The 26,292-nt window shown below is 45.6% G+C and overlaps 2 protein-coding genes across 2 annotated transcripts in view; both read right to left on the reverse strand.

Moving 5' to 3' along the window:
- The window catches only part of LOC133367497 (uncharacterized), a 73,186-nt gene extending 71,546 nt beyond the window's left edge, over positions 1-1,640 (reverse strand). The window contains exons 1-2 of the mRNA XM_061591593.1: positions 833-1,640; positions 251-301 (exon numbers count right to left, since the gene is read on the reverse strand). Coding sequence (XP_061447577.1) covers positions 251-301; positions 833-1,067 — 286 coding nt within the window. The 5' untranslated portion in view covers positions 1,068-1,640. The remainder of the gene's footprint in view (positions 1-250; positions 302-832) is intronic.
- The window catches only part of LOC133367498 (uncharacterized), a 30,849-nt gene continuing 5,783 nt past the window's right edge, over positions 1,227-26,292 (reverse strand). Inside the window, exons 4-10 of the mRNA XM_061591594.1 lie at positions 24,400-24,564; positions 24,097-24,229; positions 9,034-9,166; positions 8,707-8,848; positions 5,105-5,389; positions 3,430-3,524; positions 1,227-1,424 (exon numbers count right to left, since the gene is read on the reverse strand). Of these exons, the coding sequence (XP_061447578.1) occupies positions 1,227-1,424; positions 3,430-3,524; positions 5,105-5,389; positions 8,707-8,848; positions 9,034-9,166; positions 24,097-24,229; positions 24,400-24,564 (1,151 nt within the window). The remainder of the gene's footprint in view (positions 1,425-3,429; positions 3,525-5,104; positions 5,390-8,706; positions 8,849-9,033; positions 9,167-24,096; positions 24,230-24,399; positions 24,565-26,292) is intronic.

Below are 26,292 nucleotides of genomic sequence, written 5' to 3' on the forward strand. Positions count from 1 at the left end.
AGGGGAAGTAGCATATTAATGCCATAAATGAAGAAATAAACACAGCAGTAAAAAATAAAGGAGGGGGCCTGCACTTCTGAATTTGCCACTCCGCTACTGCCCCCACCCCTGAGCACAGGCAGCCTCTGTGGCAGAGGAGTTGCCAGCTCCTGACATCCATGGATTTGGCAGCCAGCCCCGCGATGAGGCTGGCGTTATTTCCGAGGGGCCTATTCCTATCAAGGTCCTCGGTCCTCAGCCCGAAGCTTACCTGCAAGTCCAAACCGCACTCCCAAATGATCAAACCGGACTGGATGTAGATCTGGAAAGAATTGAATGAGGGTGATTGTTCCTTGTCATACAGGAAAGAACAAAAACCAGGGATACATTCTGGGCTGAGCTGTTCTGGGTGTTGGCACCAGGGGAGGGTTTAGTCCTCTTGAGGCACAACAGAGGTTTCCGGTCAGGGAAACGGAGAACACCCGCGTGTGTTCCAGGCAGGAGGTGGCCAAAGAAGAAAGTGAAAGCACAAGCAGGAAAGCCAGGCCAATGTGGGAGCCTGTTTTCCAAATTTTAAAAAGTTGCAAAAATTCAACAGCGGCCGGCACGGAATTCTGCACAGCAGGCTCTCCAACTCCTGCTCTCGATCTTTATTCTGTCCTTTTTTATTTCCACTGTTGGAATTATGCAATAAAACGATGGGAGGCTGTTCATCGCCGAGCCCTCCCTCGGGGTTGGTCAAGGCGCGCTCCGCAGCTGCAGCAGCCAAGAGTTCTGGCGCACCTGGCGCAGGCCAAAGCACCTCCTTCGCCGCCCCCCCCGCCATCAAAGGCTCCCCCCGCCAGCTCTTTACCTTCCCTGGCCCGAAGGAGAGGCGCGTCGGGCAGGACCTCGTGATCCACCGCCTTCATCAGCTGCTCCAGCACCTCCTGGCCGTAATCCTGGCCGTAGCAGCTGAAGAGCAGCTCGCCCAGGTCCCAGACATCGGCTCGCTGCAGCGACGCCTCCGGGATGCGGGCGCAGCCCTCCGGGACGGGGAGCGCGCAGAGTTTCTCCTTGAAGGCCTTCAGAACCGACTCTGGCCACATTTGTGGGCTGCCCAAGAGGCGGCGGCGGCTGGTGCAGCCCTCCAAACAGCTCCTGCGCGGCCGAGGTTCGAAGGCGCGGGAGACCCCCGCTTCCCGCAGCTGCCCCTCGACGGGGGACGTCTCCTCGGCTTGGCTAGCCCTCGGTTTCCGGAGACTTTCTCACAGGGCGCGGACGGAGGTCTCCTTTGTCATCGCGCCCCTTCCAGCGCCAACCCGGGACACGCCAGAGAGCGGCTGAGGCGGAGTCCCCGATTCCCGGCCACGCTTCCCTCCCCTCACTTCCTCATTCCTCGGGCGGGGAACTTCTTGGGACGACACTTTCCATTTCCCCGAAAGCTCCCGGCAATCGTCCGGTGCCTGTAGACAAAATCTAGGTCTGAGGAAACAGATGGGCAGATTGTCAGGACAGTGAATGTGGGGAGGTGGGCCAGCGGCTTCAACAGCTTCCCCTTATCTCCGGCTCCTACGCATTTCAGGAGGGCCGCAGCGGTCCATCCAGAAGTGATATGACGGGCGTGTGTGCCACGATTAACAGCAGGAATGGAAAGGAGGAGGGTGGGCACGCTTGCCAAAGCAGAAATTGGTGTCGGGAAAGGAAACAGAGGTTTTGTTCCACAGAATAGCATGAGTTGCATAATCCCAAGTATGTCACATTGTGTGAAGGGTGTGTTGTGAAATTTTCTCCTTTTGGAGTCCTTGTCCAGGAAATGACACTGAGGCAGGTTGAAGCTTACAGCTGTTTATTATACTTACAATTGTAAGGAGTCCCTGCTAGCATGTGCTATGGCGGGAGACTGCCTTCTTCCCCACACCAAGTGTCTTTTATAGGTTTGTACAAGGTACAGTCATGTGTCCCAAGGTACCAATAAGGGGCTTTACCTGTTTCCCGCTCCCACCTGGCTCCGTGATTCGTCAGGTAATTCTCCATTAAAGGGAAATAAGAACACACAAACTCATCTTTTGTCTGCCCTGTCCTGTTGCAACATCCGTCCCCTTCCACCTTATCTACATACTAATACCAACGACCCTCAGAGGTGGAATTTTCCACTTCAGGTGTGAAGAACAGGCAAACAAAGACAGGGATGTGGGAACGCAGCTGGGGCAAAGTCCTGACTCTGATTGCCACTGATCCCAAATTTGAAGATTTAATCCCAAAACATGATTGCACAGGAGTAAATCCCACTGAACTCGAAAAGTATGCAAATGATGAAGCCTGCCCTCCCCTCCTCCTCCCTCCTATCCCCTTCCTCTTGCCCCTTCCCTCTCCCTTCCTTCACCCCTCCCTTCCCCTCCCCAACCCCTTCAAATCCCCTCCTTTCTCCTCCTCCCTCTCCCCTCCTCCCTCCACCCCCCCAGTCAGTTTTACCTATCCTAGGACTGTGACCTGGGAGACCAGGGTTCGAATCCCCACACAGTCATGAAGCTCACTGGGTGCCCTTGGGCCAGTCAATGCCTCTCAGCCTCAGAGGGTGGCAATGGTAAACCCCCTTTGAATACCGCTTACCATGAAAACCCTATTCATAGGGTCGCCATAAGTCAGGATCGACTTGAAGGAAGTCCATTTTCTTTCTCATTGAGAGGACTTCTGTTCCTCCCTTTTAAAGCCCAAGGACTGACAATTATTTTGCAGCTAATGTATATGTAGCGGGGCATGTGTGGCCTTTGCTGACCCTCATTTCATTCCATTAACATTTAGTTAATCATGCCAGGTGACATGAAATCATCCTCCAGGGAGGAGAGAGGGGAAAGGAGGTCCAAAGTCTTGGGGGTTCTCCTGATCCAACCATGGTTAGGATAAGGCAACCTCATGTCTGTCCCAGGTAATGGCCAGTATTCATTAATGGGGGATCCGCAGTGTAACTTCTTCTCTGAGAAACTCTCTGCAAGATCCCAAGTCCAATGTCTCTCATTGTCTCAAGACAACAGATGTGTGACAAAAGGTTTCTCCCTCTCTAGCTGATCTTTCATCTTCTCAGGTGATTCTAGGAAGTCTCAAAAGCAACAAATTCAGAAGGAAAAAGCCTCAAAATGTCACATTTTAAATCCTGAATATTTAGTGCTGAACAGGCCATCACCCCTTGGGAAAGTTGGAACTGGGGCAAGAGTAACTCCTGTTTTGTTCTTTTGTTTGTGCTCCAGAAGGGAGATAGAGCCAGGGTCCTCCAGATGGATAGGCTTGTTTACCTTTACCTGTGATGCTCTGACTGACTTCCACAGGGAAAAAGGTACCTGTGAGGGTCTTCATCTCATTGTATACTTTCAAACTTTGGGTTGGGCAAAAAACAGAAAAGGAAATGGTTGGGATGCCACCACTTCTACCACCCTGCTGGAAAAGGTGCTGGAGCTCTGTCCTCCTCCTCACCTGGATGCCTGAACTCAGCCATGGGCATTTCATTTTGTTTGCTGCTTTATCTTTGTGAGGATTGGGCTGGCAGAGTGAAGCAGAAAGGCGCAACACTGGAAAGAAAATGGTCCAGGGTGCAGGTTTGTCTATTTCCGTACTCAGGCTCCAGTCCTATACACACTTACCTGGGGGTAAGCCCTGTTTAAATGAATGGGACTTACTTCTGAGTAGATCAGTGTAAGATTGTGCAATTAACCACACAAACAGTCATGCGTGCTGGTCATAAAAAACAGGGAATCTTAAAAAGACATTCCCTCTACAGCTAAAGCCTGCGAAATATACAGAGTGTGCCAAAACGATGAAAAACCTGGTTGTGACAATGAAACTGTGTATATGCTATTTTATTTATATATGATAGATATATAGATCAATTAATAGATAGATGAGACAGATAGATGATAGAGATAGATAGAGATAGACAGATAGAGATAGAGATAGATAGATAGAGATAGAGAGATAGAGAGATAGAAGCAGTCCACACTGCTCAGCCCGGTTAACTTTAGAAACTAAAGGCAACCCAGAGAGCAGCAATGCATTAGAGAGATTCTGAACCCAAACATCCCTAATTCAGTACTAAGTCACTAAAGTGATCATTCACCCACAAACATTCAAAAATAGGACTGGTCTCTCTGAATCAGTTTTCTTGGGAAGAGAAAATATGCACTTTCTGTAACAGGATATGACAAGTGGAAGTCCCTAAGCAGAGGAACTTGTAGGCGCCCCCACCCAGAAACCTCTGAGAACAACATGCTGCCTTTTTGCTTAGTGTGCAAGGCTGGCTTGAACATCCCTCTAAAACTCTGGGCCAGGGCAGCCTGTTCTTGTGATACCTCTTGTGTTTCCTCTTCTCCCGGGGAATTTTAGCATGTGTTTTTAACATTGTTTTTTAAAATGTATTTTTATATTTGTTTTTAATGTTTTTAATTGTTGTAAACTGCCCAGAGAGCTTCGGCTATGGGAGGGTATACAAATGTAATAAATAAGGACAACACTTTGGGGGTTCCTTTTTAATACATTTCATTGTAAGGTATTGTTTTCACATATTGATATTTGCCACCCTGGATCTCTTTGGGAGGAAGGGTGGGATAGAAATTTAATTTAATAAAATAAAAAATAGCAACTACAAAGTAGTAAGTAAGTAAGTTTATTATGGTCAATGACCAGAAAGATATATCATACAGACATAGACAGACACAGGTATTACAAAACAGGGTTAACTATACAGTAGCCACTAAAAGTATGCATATACAAGATATTTAGGCAGATGCTGCAAGGTGCGGCGGTCCCTGGCTTATAAGTACTTTGCGTAAGTCGATTGCTGCAGAAAAAAATTCACGACCTTATATGTAATACGAGAATCTGTGTCTGCAAAAAAATAATGCACATAGGAAGTTACGTCCCTACCCGGCAAATTCTGAAGAAAAGGGGTAATAAATCGTCTGCGGAGATCATTATAAAATATACATTCTAGTAAAACATGGTTTGCGGTCTCAATGGCCCCTGCAACTACAAAATGGTTCTCTTCATCCTCGAGGATGAAGGCAAGACACTGGAGGCGCAGCCAGTAGCAAACACTGCTTTAAGCAGATTAATGGACAACGGGCTTTGCGTAAAAGGGAAGAAGTGAAGTCACAGATAGATGAAAGCTGGAGTCTGTCTTCTGATCTCCTTTCAAGGTCATCAATGAGATGAGGATGTTTGGTCTTCAGTGCCTCATAGAGCCACTCCTTGCAAGCACGGTTCCAACTTGGCACCAGCCTATAGAGCTCCCTCATTTTTTCTGGGTTGGTTCCCCTCGAGGAGATTTTTTGGTGTTGCTCCTCATCTAGGATGGTGCCATGCAGCACATCCAGGACCCCTTCAACATTGGTGGTCCGCTGGATCAGCTGTTCCCGGTGCTGGTCAATGAAATGCAGGTCTGATGAGAGAAGCCAATGGGTTTTTGTCAGATGAAGCAAACAAAAGGATAGAAGAATTGTACGACATGCTGCAAGATAGTGACCTCTGGAGAGATGAGAACCAGCTAGGGGACTTAAGATTGCATCTAAGCCTTCCTGCCTCCCAGACGTTTCTGGGCACTGAAAAAGGCTGAGAAGGTGAGGAGGGAGGGACTCACCACATGTTAGTGAGGCAGTACTGATGGAATGCTCCACTGAAACAATTGAGCTACTTTGGCCCACTAGCATCCTTCATCAGGATGAAAGACATCCCAGTAGTTGTGATCATTAATAAAAATAATATAAGCCTAAATATCAAATGTATTTTTTAAGGATATGTTTCTTCCCTGCCCTCAGTACTGGGCCTATAAATAAAAGTTAAAGCTTTGTTAATAATATTTAAAGAGAATATTGACTCAACCTTTGGGAAGGAGTATCACAGCAAAAAAAAAGTATTATTATTGCTGCATATACAGGGAACTCCTGTACATTCACAGTTCTCCCCAAAATGACCCCCCATCCTAACGGGGGGGGGACCCTTCAAATAAACCCACAACTCATATAAAACTGAACTTTTATTCAAAGTCTCATATCTCTAATTGTGTCACTATATTCAGATTACCCCTCATCTTAAAGCCCAGTAATTCAAATGTGTTGTTGTTACTATTATCACCACCACCACCACCACGATTTAAGCTGGGTTCTTGCACTGAACAGGGGGTTGGACTCGATTGCCTTATATGCCCCTTCCAGCTCTACTATTCTATGATCCCATCCTTCTACAGAGAAAGAAATGGACCATTCCACTGGCTTTCTTGGTGTTAAATCCACAAATACTTTACCCAGGAGGCCTCTGTCCTCGGTAGAAGACCAGGTTATGGGACTCCATCTCACAGATTTAAAATTATTTATTACACTTATACACCCACCTCATGACAAACTCGCAAAGGTGCCACAAGGCAAGAATTGAAGCAAAACATTAAGAAACAGTAATGAATTAAAAATGAAAACAATTTAATTTTGAAAAAAACTGACACACCATTTAAAACTCAATTAAATGGTGACCCATACAGGAAAATAAAGTTTGTATGGAAAGTCCTAGGTGAATTGAAAGATCATTACGTCTTACCAAAAAGTCAATAAAGAAAGCACCAGGCAAGCCTCTCCAGGAAGACTATTCCATAATGTTATTAACGTTACTTCTTATTGGGAAAAGGGGCAGGATATAAGTACATATAAATAAATAATTTCTACTGGCCTTGTGCTGGGTCTGGACCAGAAAACTTCTTCAGCTCTCCTGAAAGCGAACAGGAAAGAGGCAGTCAGAGGGGGAAAGTGGCCTGGGATGGGTCGGCTAGTGAGCAGCGAAGCTGCATCAAGCGGAATGGAAGCTTTGCGCAGCGGACGGGGGCGGGCGACTGGCATAGCCTTTAAGGGTCACGGATACCCCGCCACCTCCACACACGCAGACGCGCCGTTCTCCTTTCCCCGATTTAGTACTTCATTAAAGGAAAGACTTCAGAAATGGATACAAAAAGGTCACATTGGCATACTAACATGCTGAAGTTGCTGATACTTCTAACAGGTTTTACAGATACTGTAATTTGTGAAACGGGAGACTGTAGAGAGCAAGAGTTCAGAGATCATGATGGAAACTGGACCTGGAATGGAACTGTCTAGGTTTTTGCAAAGTTCAGCAAACAAGCATATCCGCTAAGCTGCAGACTGGTTATAAATGTAATTTTTTATCCCAAGGAACCTAGATAGTGCGTTAGGATTGTCCAATGAAGAACACTGAACCAGAAGAATGTTTGCTTTAAAGCTGAAGTGGCAGTATTGAAGTTGTTTTATAGTATTTATTGGCAGTACAGCATATTGTTTTAAGATCGCTTTGTACATCAAAGAGGACAAATAGTCCAAAAAGCTGGAAATACAAAAGGGGAAGACTCCTCCACAGAATCACAGTGGGTGGCAATACCAGGCTAAAACAGTAACTTAGGACTGGGGACATGCTCTCACCCCCTGACCAAAATCCCAAAGTGAGGTTGAGATGGAGAATGATATCAAGGAAGCATCCACAGTGTCCCGTCCAGAGCCGAAAGAATGAGGCTGAAGTGTGGGTGCAAGTAAATCTCATTTTATTAGAGTAATGGATACATCAAAAGCATTGCGCTTCATAGGAAACCCTGCACTAACTCACTAGAATCCCTAACTATACTCTAGACATGCTCTGCAGCGTGTGAAGGAAGTTGACTCAACCACTCCCCACTTTAAGCGGCAAACTTATGAAGGGAACGTTTTCGAACGTAATCTCTGACTCCTACGTAATTCCTGTCTTTGCCCTGTCCGTTTCTCGTGGCGGCGGGAGTGCGGGGACAGAGGGCGTGCTTCCAACGGCACATCGGAAGACACCTGCTCCCGAGCAACGGGCTCGAGGTCAGGGGGCGGTGCCACACTGGAATCCTCCTGGGAACTGCTTGGCAAGGGAGGAGCTGGCACTGTCTCTGGAGCTTCCCCCAACAAGTCTTCTGCATCAGCTGGGGGTGGCGCTCTCTGTTCCTCTGAGAGTGCGGTAACCGTGGGAATTGGCTGGTGTGCAGGCCTACCCCCTCCCGCAAGGTCCTGTCCAGACTCAACAAATCCCAACTCTGCTTCCTCTGGCGGCGGAGGTGCCTGAAACTCATGCCTCCCCCTTCCCTGTCCATTCTGGTTTACCTGAGGCTCAACACACAGGAGGAAATGCTTTATAATGGGTGTCCAATTATCTTCACATAACAGGGTAATTGTATGTTTTGGTCATGACAAAGAGGTAGAATGTCTAGATATCCTACATGCCTATTCCTGAGAACAGTTGGTCATGGAACTGACTAGAGGGAAGGAGACCCTAGACTTAATAATGATAATGGTGTGAAGTATGTGTGTTGTTGAATCAATTAGGAACAAAGTGGACAATTGCAAAGAAGGTCCAGCACAGTCATATTCTAGTTCAAAAAAGGAAACTTCTCAGTAAAAGGGAAGTAGAAAGGGAAGCTCAAGAGAATGATTGGGGGGTATTCAAAGTACAATAACAGAAGCTCAGCTAGAAAGTATACCGCAGATCGGGAAAGATAGAATGTTTAAAATTGTGTTTTACATTGTTTTTAAAAGATGTGTTTTTAAATTTGTGTATTTGTTTTTAATGTTTTTAGTTATTGTAAACCGTCCAGAGAGCTTCAGCTATGGGGCGGTATATAAATACAATAAATAAATAAAATAAATCCTGGTCCAACCCTATATGCTTTCCTTAGTCAAAGCTCACCTCGTCCCACATGGGCCTCCCAGTCAAGTTCAGGCTTGCCCTTCTCCATCAGGTTGAGCTCCAGCTCATTTTGAATGTGCCGAGTGTACAGTTCAAGGTACTGTTGCTCCATGTTTGCATCCAGGTGTTGAAACTTCAATTTCTGTTGGAAATAATGAAATCTCCATATATGTGAATGTTCCTTAGCCCATGATTTTTTTGCCCAGCTCACCATTCAAAGGGGGTACGCAAAAGGCTGAAGGGATCCTGGTTTGGTTCCTCCCACTGTCATACCTCGTAGCCTTGATTTGCTCCAGGCAACACCTTTAATCATATTTGGTGTCTTACCCTGGGATGGATATCAACATCATCTATCTTTTGGACAAAATAGCCAGAGCCAATCGTCAGAGGCCTGAAGGTCCCAGGGGGTTTGGGCAGCCTCTGGTAGTTGCACTCGTTTTCATGGTCATCGACCAGCTGGCTAGGGCAAACCAGATCACTTCTGAGACATGCAAAGAAGATACCAAACTGCTGGAGGACTGGATCCCTTTCTAACAGCCTGGAGGACCTTCAGAGCAGAAGCTCATATTGAAACCTGCAGCCCTCCAGGTGTTGTTGAACTAGAACCCTTATCCAGCCCTAGGCAGCATGGCTCAGGGATGATGGGAGTTGTAGGCAAACATCTGGAGGACCATAAACTCTCCATCCCTGATGCAAGGAAAGCTAAGCCACTTTGGCACTACACTTTGAATTATGGATGGGAGTTTCCATGGCTATAGTCAGAGATCTTGGATTGACCAGCCTAACCTATGAAGTACCATTACACAGGGCTGCCAAGAGGTAGGTACAGGGGGTACTGATATACTGGGCCCATGGCTTGCAGGGACCCAGTCTCTAGCCCTCCTGGAAAGAAAGTTATGAAGCAACATGTACAGGTACTCTTTTAAGTGATTTCTATAAGATATGAGCCCATCAGTGTTTTTAACCAATAAGTGAAGTCAGAGCTGTGATTGACAAGTGAGATGTACATCAAGCAATGTGAACCCCTGGGGTCATAAAGAATGGATGTTTTCTGCTCCTTTTTAGTGCATTTTTACTGTTTCTGTCTTATTTTCTACTTTTCCCTTCCTTTTTCTTAGCAACCAGGTTACATCTTCCCTGTGGTGGGTTCACCTGACATCAGGTACTCCACAAATGTTATTTTCTGCAAATACTACTGCAGATTAGGTGATGGTGGATGTTAAAGAATCCTGTCCCCTGCTTTTAAAAAATGGCAACACAAAATATAAAAACTGTCCAAAGAGACATAGGCATATCCCCAGCTGGGCAAGAGCTAAAAACCAGGCACTCATTAAGAATTCACTGCATAATTAGCCAGTACAATGGTATACATGTCTCTTTGTGTTTAATGGTGCTTGCTCCCAGATAAGTGATTGCAGCCCAGGTGTTAGTTTAGGGTTGGCATTGGGGAAAAACAGGATTCTTGTGCCCTTAACAGTTGTGGTAGGCAGAAATGCAAAAGATACAACCATGTGAAAAGCTTCACCTGTTCACATTCTGCCTGTCAGACATTTTATTACTTTGTGGCCACATTTATTATTGGGGGCCCCACTCCACCTGCAAAAGAGGACACAAATTTGCAATGACACAAACCATATGCAAATTTTATACAAATCAGTGTCTGCTTTTGTGAGTGAGTTGGAGGGCCCAATCCACATACAGTGTTCTGGGTCCAGAAAATCCTGTTGGCATCCCTGCCAGCACAGACAGGTCCTATCCTGGGATCGGCCAGCCACCTCTCCTTGGCTGAGATAGCACAGGGACTCCCAAAAGGAATTCCATGGCAAGATACGAACAAAACATAAAATGAGATTTTCAGGAGCAGTTGAAATCAATAATGCATGTGGTCAACTTGCCTTATCTCCCATGTGCCAAAACGGTAAACTGGGAGGGATGTTTTTCCCAAGGGTTTTTTCTTCTTTAGAAAACTTGTAACTACCAAGCAGATTGCTAATTGAAGCAAGGGGAAATCCTTAAAAAACTAACTTTCTATAGTTCAGCTACAATGACTCAGGAGCATAAGAATCTACCTTGCACAGAGTCAGACTATGGGTCCCTCTAGCGTCATATTCCCCACACTCACTGCCTCTCCAAAATTTCAGACAGAGATCTCTCTTACCCCTATCTGGAGATGCCAGGGATTCAACCTGTGACCTTCTGCATACAGCGCTGGTGCTCTATCACTGAGCTATGGCCGTTCACCATAAGTTTTTGTATACTTGCTATTCACTATCAGTGTTAGTACGATCAAGTGAATCATCCAGCTAATCTAGAATACCAATCGGAGATTCCAAATTACCTTTCTTAGAGAAGAATAATTGGGTAGGAGGTACAGGTAGAATTTTGGGACTGAGATTGCCTCCTGATAGAGCAGCACCACAGCATGGACCTTTGGTTTTTGGGGAAACCATTTAAAAATGACTCCAAAGAGAGAGAACGTGAGGTTTTCCAACACAGCATGATATGGCCCCATTCTATCTGGCTTCTCCAGACTCATCTCTGCTTTAGCAAAATGTACAATGTAAACTTGGGAGCTGTCTTTGCCTGAAAAGCAACACAAAGAAAAGACAAACATTTCACATGTGTTAAAGTATGTGTCAAGAATAGCTAACTTTGGTCAAGCTGAAATGGGTCAACCAGAGAGAATTCTGGGAGCCTGTGTTTCCCTAGGACTCCCTACTGGGGGAGATCCGCAGCTCAGTGTCAGACAGACAATTTGCAACCTTGCAAGGAGATGCAACTGATCCTGAGCTGTTATCCCTTATCAGCTTAGAACATAAGAACATAAGAAGAGTCTGCTGGATCAGGCCAGTGGCCCATCTAGTCCAGCATCCTGTTCTCACAGTGGCCAACCAGGTGCCTGGGGGAAGCCCGCAAGCAAGAACACTCTCCCCTCCTGAGGCTTCTGGCAACTGGTTTTCAGAAGCATGCTGCCTCTGACTAGGGTGACAGAGCACAGCCATCATGGCTAGTAGCCACTGATAGCCCTGTCCTCCATGAATTTGTCTAATCTTCTTTTAAAGCCGTCCAAGCTGGTGGCCATTACTGCATCTTGTGGGAGCAAATTCCATAGTTTAACTATGCGCTGAGTAAAGAAGTACTTCCTTTTGTCTGTCCTGAATCTTCCAACATTCAGCTTCTTTGAATGTCCACGAGTTCTAGTATTATGAGAGAGGGAGAAGAACTTTTCTCTATCCACTTTCTCAATGCCATGCATAATTTTATACACTTTTATCATGTCTCCTCTGACCCGCCTTTTCTCTGAACTAAAAAGCCCCAAATGCTGCAACCTTTCCTTGTAAGGGAGTCGCTCCATCCCCTTGATCATTCTGGTTGCCCTCTTCTGAACCTTTTCCAACTCTAGAATATCCTTTTTGAGATGAGGCGACCAGAACTGTACACAGTATTCCAAATGAGGCCGCACCATAGATTTATACAACGGCATTATGATATTGGCTGTTTTATTTTCAGTACCTTTCCTAATTATCCCTAGCATGGAATTTGCCTTTTTCACAGCTGCCGCACACTGGGTCGACATTTTCATTGTGCTGTCCACTACAACCCCGAGGTCTCTCTCCTGGTCGGTCACCGCCAGTTCAGACCACATGAGCGTATATGTGAAATTAAGATTTTTTGCTCCAATATGCATAATTTTACACTTGTTTATATTGAATTGCATTTGCCATTTTTCCGCCCATTCACTCAGTTTGGAGAGGTCTTTTTGGAGCTCTTCGCAATCCCTTTTTGTTTTAACAACCCTGAACAATTTAGTGTCGTCAGCAAACTTGGCCACTTCACTGCTCACTCCTAATTCTAGGTCATTAATGAGCAAGTTGAAAAGTACAGGTCCCAATACCGATCCTTGAGGGACTCCACTTTCTACAGCCCTCCATTGGGAGAACTGTCCGTTTATTCCTACTCTCTGCTTTCTGCTTCTTAACCAATTCCTTATCCACAAGAGGACCTCTCCTCTTATTCCATGACTGCTAAGGTTCCTCAGAAGTCTTTGGTGAGGTACCTTGTCAAACGCTTTTTGAAAGTCTAAGCTTCCTGAGATCAAAGTCAGGAAGAGGGGGTGATCAGGACCCCTGAGTGAGGCTGTCTAGCCCCCTTATCTTCAAAGGCTTCAGAGGAGTGGATCACAGCAGGGGCAGAATACGGCGTTTTGCCTCCCCCCCCCTCCTTGTTGACCTATAAACTCCATAAAAATGAAGGATGTTCTTTCAGTCTTAGTTCCCTTTTTCCATCTACCTGGAGTCATTGAGGTTGACAGAGGGCAGCTATTTGGGAACCAGACAACTCTGCTGTAAGTATAGGATCACAGCTTAGATATAGCTTTGTTGTTTTCTTTGTCTGTATTGAACTCTCCTTTGTTATGCCCACGTACCTCTGTAGCCCCTCTGAGGGTGATTAGCTTTAAGGACTCAAACTATTGTTCTCTATTGTATATACCATTCTATTTACTTTTAAATAAACTATCCTTTTATAAATATCGTGTATTGGTTTGGAGCTAAGGATTCTAAATCTAATCCTTGATTGCTGAGCACTACTGGTTACAGTTGGTTAATGAGGGTTAATCTCTTAGAATTCACATTGGTCTCTGAGATCCCTTCTCTCAGAGAAAGGAACCAGGAAGAGAGGTGGTGGCAGTACTACTGGGAGTAATTACTCCTGAAGGAGGGAGAGTTTTTGCCTGAGAAGCAGAAACCCAGTGGAGTTGCGACTGTTCTTGGAAGCAAAGAACCCATCTTAGGGAACTAAGGACAAGGGACCCCAGGGGGACAATTCTGTGACAGTATGGACTGGCATTTGGGTGTCAAGGCTCATCACCTCTCCCTCCCTATTTCATGCAAGTATTTTTTTTAAATCATCATCAGCTTTTAAGGCCACCTTACAAGACAATCAAGGCAACTTACAAGTAAGTCACAGATAACAATAAAATAGCAGAATTAAAAAATATTGCAGCATTAGAAGACATCATGAAAGACAGATAAACCAGCATGTTACTGTGATCCATTGAACACCACAGGCCCCGTAGCATTCTTGACTTGCCAGTAAAAGAAAATGCACATAGTCGGAGGGATTCTTAACAGAAATAACTATTATGGTTATACTGTTGGAAGTATTTCCCCCCTACCCTACCTGCAAGGCACAGGCAGTGAGGGAGGTGAACGGCTGCCACAGCCTCTACTGTATCTGCCTGGATGTTGAGCAAAGGGCCAGCAATAAGGAAATTCCTTTTTTTCCATGCACTCAGGTGCTTAGTCCATGAATCAAACTGGCATGTTATGGTTACAGCTCATCTCACCTCAAATTTGAGGTCAGTGTAACAGCAGAAGAAGGACACAGCCTCAGTGAAGTAGAATCTGAATGAACAAAATAAAAAGACAAAAGGGAAGGGGGTTGGACAGTGCTCAATGCAGCTTCCCCTTCTGTTCTAATTAATATTTCTGCAGGGGATGCTTGGATCATGTCACAGCTCATAGGAAGAGCCCACGTGCTCCCTTCATAACCCACATCAAGTAGTAAAACTCCAGGGTTGCCTGAAAGTCCTGGTTCTTCATTCTGGACTCATCTGTATTTGGTGGGCCGTGGACACAGGTCTCCTTTGTCATGGCGCCCCTTCCAGCGCCAACCCAGGACAAGACAGAGAGAGCTGGCAAAGGCAGGCAAGCAGGTGAGGTGGAGTCCCCGATTCCCAGCCACACTTCTCTCCTGATTTACACCTCACTTCCTCATTCCTTGGGCAGGGAACTTCTTGGGACAACTCTTTCCATTCCCCCCCAAAGCTCAAGGCAATCCTTTCCCCTGCCAAAGCCTCTATACAAAGTCTAGGTCTGAGGAGACAGATGAGCAAATCCTTGTCAGGGAAAAAAAAAGAGAGAGGGACAGATTGTTGCAAGACAGTGAATGTGGGGAGGTGGACCAGTTACTTCAGCAGCTTCCCCTTATCTCTGGCTCCCTTGCATTTCTGAGGGTTGTAACAGGAGGGCCTCAGCAGTCCATCCAGAAGTGATATGACGGGCTGGTGTGTGCCACAATTAATAGCAGGAATGGGAAGGAAGAGGGTGGGCACGCTTGCCAAAGCAGAAGTTGGTGTTGGGAAAGGAAACAGGGGAGAATAACCAGAACCACCCAGTTTTGCTCTTCAGTGTAACATGAGTTGCATAATCCCAAGTATGTCACATTGTGCGAAGGGTGTGATGAACAGACAAATGGAGACAGGATGTGGGAACGCAGTGTTGCGCTGTGTGTAATTGTGTTGCTTAATTTCATTTAAAAGCAGCACCACAGCAGCAGAGAGTAACAGCGGATGTTGAAATGCGAGTGTGCCAGCGTGTGCATGCGTTTGCCTAAGAAAGCAGGCTTTTACCCTGCATAAGCATCACTGAGACTGGAGACTTAGTAAAATAAGAAAAGCTACTTTATTTAGAGAAATACATAGTAGATAGAAAAGGCAAACCTAGTTCTAACTAACTAGCTAAGTTGGAGGCATAATGCCCAGGTGCGGGAGTTAGCGCCATGGTTGGAGACAGCAGAGACAAAGGGATGTCTCCTCTCTCCTGGACAGTTGGAAAAGGAAGGAGTGGAAAGGGCAGGAGGAAGAGGGGCAGGTAAGCTTCCCTAAAGACTTCACAGTCTAGCGACAGAAGGAAGTCAGTCAGAGCATCACAGGTAAAGGTAAACAAGCCTATCCATCTGGAGGACCCTGGCTCTATCTTCCTTCTGGAGCACAAATAAAAGAACAAAACAGGAGTTGCTCTTGCCCCACTTCCAACATGCAGCAGGGGCAAAGCCCTGACTTTGAATTGCCATTGATTCCCAATTTGATGATTTAATTCCAAAGTCTTAGATGCCACTTTGTTTCCTTATTTGCAAGGTCTTTCTTCCTCATTGAGAGGACTTCTGTTCCTCCCTTTTAAAGCCCAAGGACTGACAATTATTTGTCACCTAATGTATATGTTATGGGGCATGTGCGGCCTTTGCTGACCCTCATTTCATTCCATTAACATTTAGTTAATCATGCCAGGTGACATGAAATCATCCTCCAGGGAGGAGAGAGGGGAAAGGAGGTCCAAAGTCTTGGGTTTTTTCCTGATCCAACCATGGTTAGGATAAGGCAGCCTCATGTCTGTCCCAGGTAACGGCCAGTATTCATTAATGGGGGATCCGCAGTGTAACTTCTTCTCTGAGAAACTCTCTGCAAGATCCCAAGTCCAATGTCTCTCATTGTCTCAAGACAACAGATGTGTGACAAAAGGTTTCTCCCTCTCTAGCTGATCTTTCATCTTCTCAGGTGATTCTAGGAAGTCTCAAAAGCCACAGATTCAGAAGGAAAACGCCGCAAAATGTCACATTTTAAACCCTGAATATTTAGTGCTGAACAGGCCATCACCCCTTGGGAAAAAGGTACCTGTGAGGGTCTTCATCTCATTGTATACTTTCAAACTTTAGGTTGGGCAAAAACCAGAAAAGGAAACAAAAGAGCTGTGAGGGAACCTGGTTGGGATGCCACTACTTCTACCACCTTGAGTTCCCCCAGAGGTGCTCCACACAGAGGTTTCCCTCTAGTCAAAGCACACATGGCCTCGTGGATCTGCCAGATGGATTCCCCTTGTTCTCTATCTGGTTGTCAACCCCCTCTTACCTGTGTACAATATACACTTCAAGTTATTTGCCCTTCAAGTCTCTATCCAGGGTATTGTTCTTGCAGGCAAATAGGAAAGTTCCCTGTATGTGTGAATGCTGCTCAGCCCCTTACCTTCCCACCCAGCCCACTGTCCTATGGGTCTCTGAGGTCCAGGGCATCCACTTTCTGAAGTAGCCCTTTGGGGATGTTGTTATAGCCACCCTTGATGGGGAACTCATTGTGTTTGCCCTCGAACCTCGAGTTCATCCTCCTCAAAGCCATGGAGAGGCGGTCATAGATAGTATGTGGCATCACACCCCTGCCAAGTCCAGAAGAAGGCAAAAACCAGAAGGGGCTTCAGAGGCGAGTGGGAAGGAGGGGCTGGTTTTGCTGCCAGTTTTCAGCAACCCCATTTGGGGCTGGGGGAAGAAGTTTGCCCTGATGTCCAGCAGCCCAAAGCACTTCTTTCCCCCCACTTCCTTATTGTACTGCACAATAAACTTTTCGTATGATTTCTTCTGTCCGTGGTGCTCTTTGGGGATTTCTTTTCTGGCTTGCACAATCCTGCACTTAAAAAGGGGTTATATGTGCAAGTATTGCAGCACGTGGTTTCTACAGGACTAAAGAGGGAGACATTCGGGTGGGATGAAGCTGGAGGAAAAACTGGGGTTGGTAGGAGGGTGACAATGAAGTTAAAGGCAGCTGAACAAGGTGGTATATATTTTTAAAAGGGCACAGCAATAATCTGGGCAATCCAGACATAACTCTTTTCCTGGAAGTCTATGTGCGTTCACCTCACTAGAATCCAGAAATAGACTGTGGCTCTTTTTCTTTCAACCTCAGATGGGACTTGCATGCACTTTTGTGGGTTTTCTGACAGGGCAAGCTTTAGATTTGCTGCTGTCCCTCTCCTCCTCCTTGTCTGTAGTAGGAGATGGGGGGCATGATTTATTTCTCCCCAAATACACTTGTATATAGCAATGCTGCTGTATTTCCTTAGCTCTTGCTATGTCCACCAGGTTTGCAGACAAACCTCACATCTCTGTGCCTCTTTGTATCATTTCTTAAGATCACAGCTATGGGCTGGCTTCCTTAGCCTGATATTGTAACTCTGAGGCAATTTCGCTGCCACTGGTTGATACTGTTTCACAAGCCATGTTTACATTTGTATCAGTCCTTATATGTAGTAATTGGCCAAATAACCAGGCATGTTTCGAACCAAAGTGATGTATTAAATACCAGATTTGAATATGAAGGATACTATGTGTTCAGGTTCTTAAGTGTGTGGTTACAAATAAGCATTCTTTACTTCTGAATGAAGGACACTCATTAAATCACCCATGTATTTATTTATTTATTTAGTCCATTTATATACTGCTTATATTTAAATAAAACTCTAAGTGGTGTACAACAAGTCAAAACATCTTCAAACAACAACTACAAAAAACAATCAATAAATAACAGTCAACTGAACAGAACATCTTTGGTATCAACATAATATAAACGTTGCATATAAAATTAAGTACAAGAAATACAAGAAAAAATCATAATATACATAATAGACTAAACAGAATATTCCCTATGTTTCAAGGAAAAACAAACATGCTAAAACAAGCTTATTTTAAAACATAATAGATTAGTAAGTAAGTTTATTACGGTCAATGACCAGAAAGATATATCATACAGACATAGACAGACATAGGTATTACAAAACAGGGTTAATTATACAGTAGCCACTAAAAGTATGCATATACAAGATATTTAGGCAGATGCTGCAAGGTGCGGCGGTCCCTGGCTTATAAAACATAATAGATTAAACAAATCAGATTTCTTAATCACAGTATAATAAAAAGCAAAACAATTCAAACAGCCGGCCTCCATTATAACAGAATTTTGTGTTACTACCGTTGGGGGGGGGGAAGCATTTGAGTAAACTAAATACACCCTTACAAAATAAGCACATTTATATTTAAACATATCAACATTCTAAACCAACACACTCACACTTACCTAAAATCACACTCTACAAGCACTCACATAATTCAAGCTCACATCCTAAAAACAGCACACTCACATGTACATACCATAAACATCACCATGACAACCACTCAGATCTACATACAGCCAAATAATGCACACACATATTCTAAGTACAACATTCATACCAAACTCTCATACCAATTAGCACCAATAATATTGACCTGCCTAACTACCCACACTACAACCACTCTTCCCACCCTCTGTCTTCACAAATCAAGCCCTCTCTCTTCACATGTCCAGCCCTATCTATACTGAACCTTAACTCTTCACAAACTCTTCCCTGTCTGTCAACTGTCAAGCACCCCAGTATAAACATTCAACTCCCAGACACCCAGCCAATCACAAACCAGCCTACACCAACATTGTCTTACTCATGACCCCCTCCCAACACTCACCATCTGCCTTAATCATTCTAATATGCTCTCACCGTATATAACATAATACAAACACATACAACATTTTTACATACAAGTGTAGAACATCACAGTAGCCACCATTTTTCTTGCCAGAAACTGTGGTTTGAACTGCTGCATTGCAGGCAGAGGTTCAACAGGTGTATGGTTTTCCTAGCATGGAGCTGCAGAAACTGCCATATAGTCCATCTAACAGTAGCTTCCCCAGCCTTCAGGTCCAGAGGTTTTTCTAAGCTCTGTTGTCTTTGAACTGGAGACGACAGGGATCAAACCTTCTGCATGTACTGAATGACAGCCCCTTCTATCAGAAGCCACTTCATCTACCCCCCGGAGAGACCAGCTGTTCTTCGAGGCTCACTGGCCTTACTCTCCTTCATCCATGGATTCTGGAAGCTGATGTTTCCCAATATCAGATGTTCTCAAAGATTTTAAGTGGAACAGGCACATTTACCCATTCCCAAACAAGTCCATCTCCTGTGTTTCTCCTTGAGCCACTGATTTCCCTGCTGATCAAAAGGAGGCAAGACCAGAGAGCAACTCAGCTTCCTCTATCGTTCTTGGGGCCTTCTGTAAGTGAATTGACTCTTTGCATTTGGCAATTTGAGAAAAAGCACAATGTATGCCTGGCAAACAGCAAGCTTGCATGAAAGCAGCCTGCAAATGACTGGCTTTCTGTAGAGGTGGCGGTGACATATGGGATGTTTAAGCAACGGCCACGTGGTAAGTATTGAATATTTTATTACTTGATTCATTCTGTTTTTTTATGGAGCCTTCCTCGCTCAGAACAGTCTACAGGAGTTTCTGCTCCCCCCTCCCTGTGAGCCTTGCACCAACCCTGAGAGGGGGAGGTCAGGGAAGGGCATCCGATACTAGCTTTCCATGTACCTGGGGTGAACAACATTGAGCTCCATTTGTAATTATATCTCGCTAAGGGACCCAAGTTGTGGCAGGGTACGCTGCCAAGAGCTATGCCATCGCATGGCGTCAAACCGATGTGCCTCTAACCCCGTCCTTTCAGGACTGTAGCCAATAGCAGTGACTACAAAGAATATCAAATGGGAGTGTATTGCATCCAAAACTTGCTTTCCATGTACCTGGAGTGAACAACATTGAGCTCCATTTGTAATTGTATCTCACCGGTTCCAAGCCAGTCAATCTCTCTTTTAATCAGAACAATCAGAAGAAAACCCAAAGGTGCTCTGTAACAAACCAAGGAAAGAGAGGTGATTTCGCCTGATAATTCCATCCCTTTTTTTTGCCTGCCCACGTTACAGGTTTGTTTGAAACACCACATATAGGAGGGAAGTCTGCAGCACCTGTTTTCATCTGCAACAAAGCAGGGTTTACAGGCAGGACAGCGGACAAAGAAATAAAGCTGGACAACAGCAGGATGCAGCAGCAAGGCCTTTTCTTGCCACATGTTGCGGTCCAGGAACATGTGGGTGTTGCAGAACAGCAACAGGAGGAGGACGTGATCCAGTCACCGGCAGTCCATCGTGCGCGACGAAGGAGAAATAAGCGGAAAGGAGCACGTTCAGCACTGATTCTACAGTCCATACTGGAGCAGGCAAAAGAGGAGTCTCGTCAGAGGGAGAGAGTGGCAGCAGCACGACACCAGGACCTCATGATGCTCATGAGAGAGAACAATGAACTTCTGCGCCAGAGCATTTCTGATATGGATGCGAGAGCGGCCGAGTGGAGGCATGGCAACAACCAATATTTTGAAATGATGGATGTCATCTCCTCCTCTGTGAGAGGGATACCGTCTAGTTTAAACACATTGTCCACCGCCCTGCACTGACGTCTACCTCAATGTTGTAGAAGTGTCACTTAGAACCTGTTTTCCTTGTGTTTGCACAAAGTTAGGATGTCTCAGTTTTGGTTTGGTTCAGGAAAGTTTGTATTGGAAGTTCACTTCGTGTCACACAATGTGTCAAGTAAATAGCACTGGTTAATGTATTGTTATGCACTTAAAAATAAAACGTTCATTGTTTTCAAGGAGGCTTCAACTTTCAGTGACTGAAACCACACTTCCATTTGGAGAAGTATCATTTGCCCTAAAATTGCACTTTGAGAATACATGGATGGTCACCCAGAATCACGGCAAGTGTGTTGTCTGATGCCAGGTTTCCACCTAGTCAAGTGGGCGGGTCTGTAAACCGACATTGCACTGAACCCTCTTCCTCCCAATGGCAGGCTAAATCAATCCAGCCTCTGATGTCCACTCCTTACATTTCTCACAGTTCTCGACGTGCTAGGAAGCCTCAGCCATATAGCCCTTAGCCTTTTTCTGTTGGGACATATACACTGAACCTGTCAAATAACAGTCCATCTCCACATACACCGGCAGTCAGAAGTATCTTTTCCCTTGTGTGATTACCTGACAACACACACATGACAACTGCGCAAGGGGCCCCAAAGTTTTTGTAAATGTTCTCCAGCAACAAGACAGCCTGTAGAACGTGCAGTGGGGATTGAGGGAGTGCTCCTACACTTTTGGTAGGTGTTCCTGAACAACTACACAACAGTTGTAACATGAAATTGGGAACGTGCAAGGGGTCCAAAATTTTTTGTAAATGTTCCTCAGCGACAGGTCAGCCTTTAGAATATGCAATGGCGACTGTGGGAGGGGTCTTATGCCATGTGCAGGTCTGTCTGATAAACAAGACAACACTTAAAAAACGACATGGGGACGGAGCGAGGGTTTACAATTTGTTTTTACTGTTAGCCAATGAAACCCACAAAACCAGTATAACAGGAGATGGGGACGGTGGAAGGGGTGCCCAACTGGGATAGACAGAATGGGTTACAAACAGCTGGTGCTGTTCTGGAGCCTGCCGGGGGAACTCGGCGGAACCATGTTGTCCCGCCTCCATGGCGCGCAGTCTGTGGTGCAGACCAGGAATCCCTAGTGTGATCACCTGAGGTAGAGCCAGTGAAGGTAATTTCCAAATGTGGGTCAGTGAACCACCCTGCCCTTCTTCCCATGGAAATGTCATGCTGTATTTATGCGTGGACACTTCTCAGGGGGCACATAAGTGCCATGTTGAACTGATACAACTATTGGGGACGTCGGTTCTTGAATGGATACCTTCATAGGGTTTTCAACACAGAACAATGTCTGGCATACCTACACTTGCCTTCCTACACTGAGGAACCTAAGCAGTTACTTTGTTTTCATGCACTGTGTTTGTTAAAGTTTTATAAATAAAGAGGAAATGCTACCCTTCTAGTGTATTACATGGCACACACACACCCAGACGTGTTGGGAAAGATTTAACCATGTATCAACAACAACACACAAGTTCCAACTGTGCAACGGGTCCCAAACTTTTTGTAAATGTTGTCCAGCAACAGGACAGTCTGATGAACGTGCAATGGGGATTGTGGGAGGGGTCCCAAACTTTTTGTAGGCCTTTCTGATCAATAACACAACAGTCAAAACATGACATGGGTACTGTGCGAGGGTTATCTTTGGTAGTAGGGACGTGGAGTCTTGCTTGAGAGTTTTTCCCAGTGAAAGTGGACAGAGCTAGGCCACACAGGCCATTGACCTGGCACGGTAGCTTTATAAATTCAGTCCTTGTTGGATGTCAAGGTGAAGCAGATGCTGAGCTCAATACAAGCAAGTTAGATAACAGAGAGATAAAGGGGGAACGGCCAAGATCTATTACAGCTATTGTACTTCAGTACACATAGGGCTCAGGCTATGTACCTACTCCAGTTCTTAGCCTAATTTTTCTCAATAGCCTCATTCCAGCCTCCCTACAACCAAACTTACTATGGAGCTAAGCAGCCCTGTTTATGTCTAGAGTTTTCAACAGCATGAACAGTGCAATACAATGTTATGGTTATCGTTAAAAAGTCCACAACAGCAGTTGTATTTTGAAGAATTTTAATACAAATGTAATATAAACTATTTCACACTTTTAGAACTGTTGTTTTTTAAATATGTATTTCACATTTTCATTAATTAAAAAAAAGTGGAGCTGCTGCAGTTGTCACAGGTCACGGTAGTAAAAAGAAAAAAATGCAATACCATGTTGTAGAAGCAATATATAGTCAGATATTTTACAAAGACAAATAGACCCACTCTCTAGTGCCAATTTTTTAACATATAAAAAAATCAGCCATGTCCTTGCTATATCTTGCGTACTGTAAGAGGACATATCTTTAGTACTTTTAATGTACAGCCAGCCAGGGACGTCACTACCGGGGTGCGGAGGGTGCGGCCCGCACCTGGGTGTCACCATGAGGGGGGTGACACCCAGAGCCGCCCTGCCCCACGCCGTTGCCCGGCAAGGCTGCTCCAACTCCTTGGAGGCGGGTGAGCGAGACCGGGAGCAGCATCGGCGGGGCGAGGGAGGCACGCCGGCGTTCACAGGCCTTCTCCGGCTGGGTGCCCCTCCGGCGTGTGCCCTCCCAGGGGCATGGACGGGGTGGCTGGCCTTGAGTGCGCACGCGCACGCACCAGAGGTCCGCACCCCCCCACACTCCCGCTAGTGACACCACTGCAGCCAGTAAAAAATAATGTTACGCTTGGTTCGCAAATGGAACAAAATGATGTATGTTGTCCTTATGTAACCAAGATTGAATGTATTATTCTTCCCCTTGAGTAGTGTTGTTCCTGTAAGAGAAACAAAAGCAAATATCCAAATAAGGAAGGTGCGGGAGCAAGTTGACTTGGCCTCATATGTTAGCCTGGCACTTTACCTAAAACAGGCTGTATTTCCCTACCGCAGACATTTGCAATATACACTGGCACTTAACATGCTACTTGAAAGCTTTAATCACAGAACAAATGCATAATCAGTATGGATGAAAATGCAGGCAATTTCAAAATCTTCTCTTTATATGATAAGAGAAACACCAGCGGTATGATCAGTACACCTGTAAATGACTGCTTGATCAGCCCAGCAATAGGTGGGGATAAGAAAAGATCAAGGGCAAGCAAAATATATTTACAAAAGCAACATACAAGGTACAGAAGATCCAACTGGGGAATCTACATGGAACATTTAAAATGATTTATTGATCCTCTGTTTAACCTCCCCTGCATGTAGGAAAGACACCCTTTCAAGAATTCTTTCAACTTCACAAGCACTAACCCTAACCCTAACCCTCTGCATGGGTTACTAAAAACTTTTTAACCAACATGAAGCACACAACCAGTATAACCGGAGATGGGGATGGTGGAAGGGGTGCAAAACTTGGAAAGACAGATTGGGTTACTTACAAATCCCACGCTAGCGCTATTCCGGAGCCTGCCCTGCCAACTTGGCGGAACCCTGTTGTCCTGCCTCCACAACATGCAATCTGTGGTGCAGAGCAGGAATCCATGAGGTCTCCATCTTTCGGATGGTGTCCTGCATGGACTTCCTGCGCTCCTCAAAATGCTGACCTATAAATGCAGAGGAACAATTGGCATTGTATGTTGTGGCCACATGCACATTGCGTGTTGTTCACATTACAAGGCAGAGCATGGGTTTCCAAAGTTTGCACACATAGCCGATGAGATAAAAACGCAATGCTTTGGACCAATTACATGTATGTAATCTATCCAGATCTCACCTAGGGTGGTAATTTTGCTGTCCAAGATCTCCATCCTGGCCATAAGATCCTCCAGACTGGTTGTCTGGGTAGACTGGGGCAGCATGGTGGTCTGCATGGAAACGTGCGCAACGCGGACCAGTTCGGCGCGCATGGGTCTGGGTGGTGTGGCCTGGGAGGACTCGCCTATTATGAAGAAACCACAGAAAGCATCATTTGTTGACATTTCCCACCACCAACTGCAATGCTGCCCATTCCATGACTTTCCATCCTGCCTGGTGTGTGGTTGGATATCCTTCAGAAACAGTGTAAGGGATGGTGAGATGCAGTAGCCGCCGAGCGTTTGCAACTCTGGGTGCACAGCAACTGTAAATACCATAACCCATAACAGTCGTATGTTAATTGGGTGCACCAACAGTTTTGGAACTGTCCTGCATGCGGCTGGCCGTGAACCAGTATGATTGGTGACCTACCTTCTGGCTGTTCCTCGACCACATCGTCCTCTGCCGAGGACAGCGGGTCGCTTGTTGGACGCGCTATGGGTGGAGAAGGGAATTGTTAAATCACAGAAGAATTATCATCGACCTAACATGAATTGCGAACCACCTTGTTTGGAGGAAGGCAACAGGCAACACACACATTGATAACTGGCAACATTTATTTTATTTTATGTTATTTATAGAATGTATTAGTCGCCCATCTGGCCGGATGTCCAGCCACTCTGGGCGGCGTACAAAATAGGAATAAACACCCAGGCATTAAAAAACTAAAAACAATGAAGATAAGATCTAGCCCACCCCAAAAGCCTGCCTGAAGAGCCAGGTCGGAAACTCATCAGAGAAGGGCACTGCTGCCATCCCAGTTGTCCACACGTGTGGAGAGGTCAGAGGCATGCACTGTGGCTCCCCACAGCAGATCATGTCAGCAATCGCCCATACCTGCACAGTGGGCATCACACATATATCTACACATGTGGTAAACTCAGAGGCATGCACTGTGGCTCCCCACAGCTGATCCAGTCAGCAACCGGCCATACCTGGACAGTGGGCATGACAGCAAAGTGGTACCCAAGCTGTACACAGTCCCATCAAACTCAATAAACATAGTGCTAACACCTTCCTAAGGAGGCATATTTAAGACCATAACTCACAGATGTTGTTATTGAATTCGGGTGCTTACCAGCAGGCCGGCGATCCTCCCATGAGGGACGCCCCCCCTCCTTCCACAAGCCGTATAGATCTTTAAAATACAGCGGTCTCTTATTGGGGGGGACCCCTTTGGATGACTCCATGGTGTTAAAGAAATCGGCCTTTAGCCGCTTGAAGCAGGAGCGCACCTGTGCGGTGGTGCGCTGGAACCCAGCCTCGCACAGCTGACGTGCCACCGCTTGAAAAATTGGAGCAGTAAGGAAGGGGGTGCTCCCCATGGGTCGCTCTGCTTTGCCCGCCCTCTTAACAAAAGTTAGGAGCAGTCTCAGCTCCTCCGTGCGCCAATAGCACCCTTTCTTCGGTAGCCCGGCTGCCATTGCTTCCGTGTCAAGATCCTGCTGCTGTAGGCCGTAAACACGCTGTCACACAAAAGCGAAACCGTTCCACACACGTGTTCTGGGCAAGCGTTGGCCTACAACAATAGAGTCCGGTACTCTGACCTCCTAGAGAGCCCGGTGCACACTGTTGTTATGAAGGAAACAGCTGCTGCATTGCTTTTCAAAGTATATCAGAATGGAGACGTCCGTGTATATGAAAAGAAGTGTAACAGGCCTGTTTTATCGGTTCGGATTTTTGTAATTGCACAAATCCAAGAAAGCATATTTGTGAAAGCAGCAGAAGGAAGGGTAAACTGGAAGGGGAAACACATATCACTTTTGCGCACCATTTTTGATTTACTTGCGGGAGCCTATAAATGGCTGTAATC

Source organism: Rhineura floridana, chromosome 11 (genome assembly GCF_030035675.1).
Source record: "Rhineura floridana isolate rRhiFlo1 chromosome 11, rRhiFlo1.hap2, whole genome shotgun sequence".
Taxonomy (NCBI): Eukaryota; Metazoa; Chordata; class Lepidosauria; order Squamata; family Rhineuridae; genus Rhineura; species Rhineura floridana.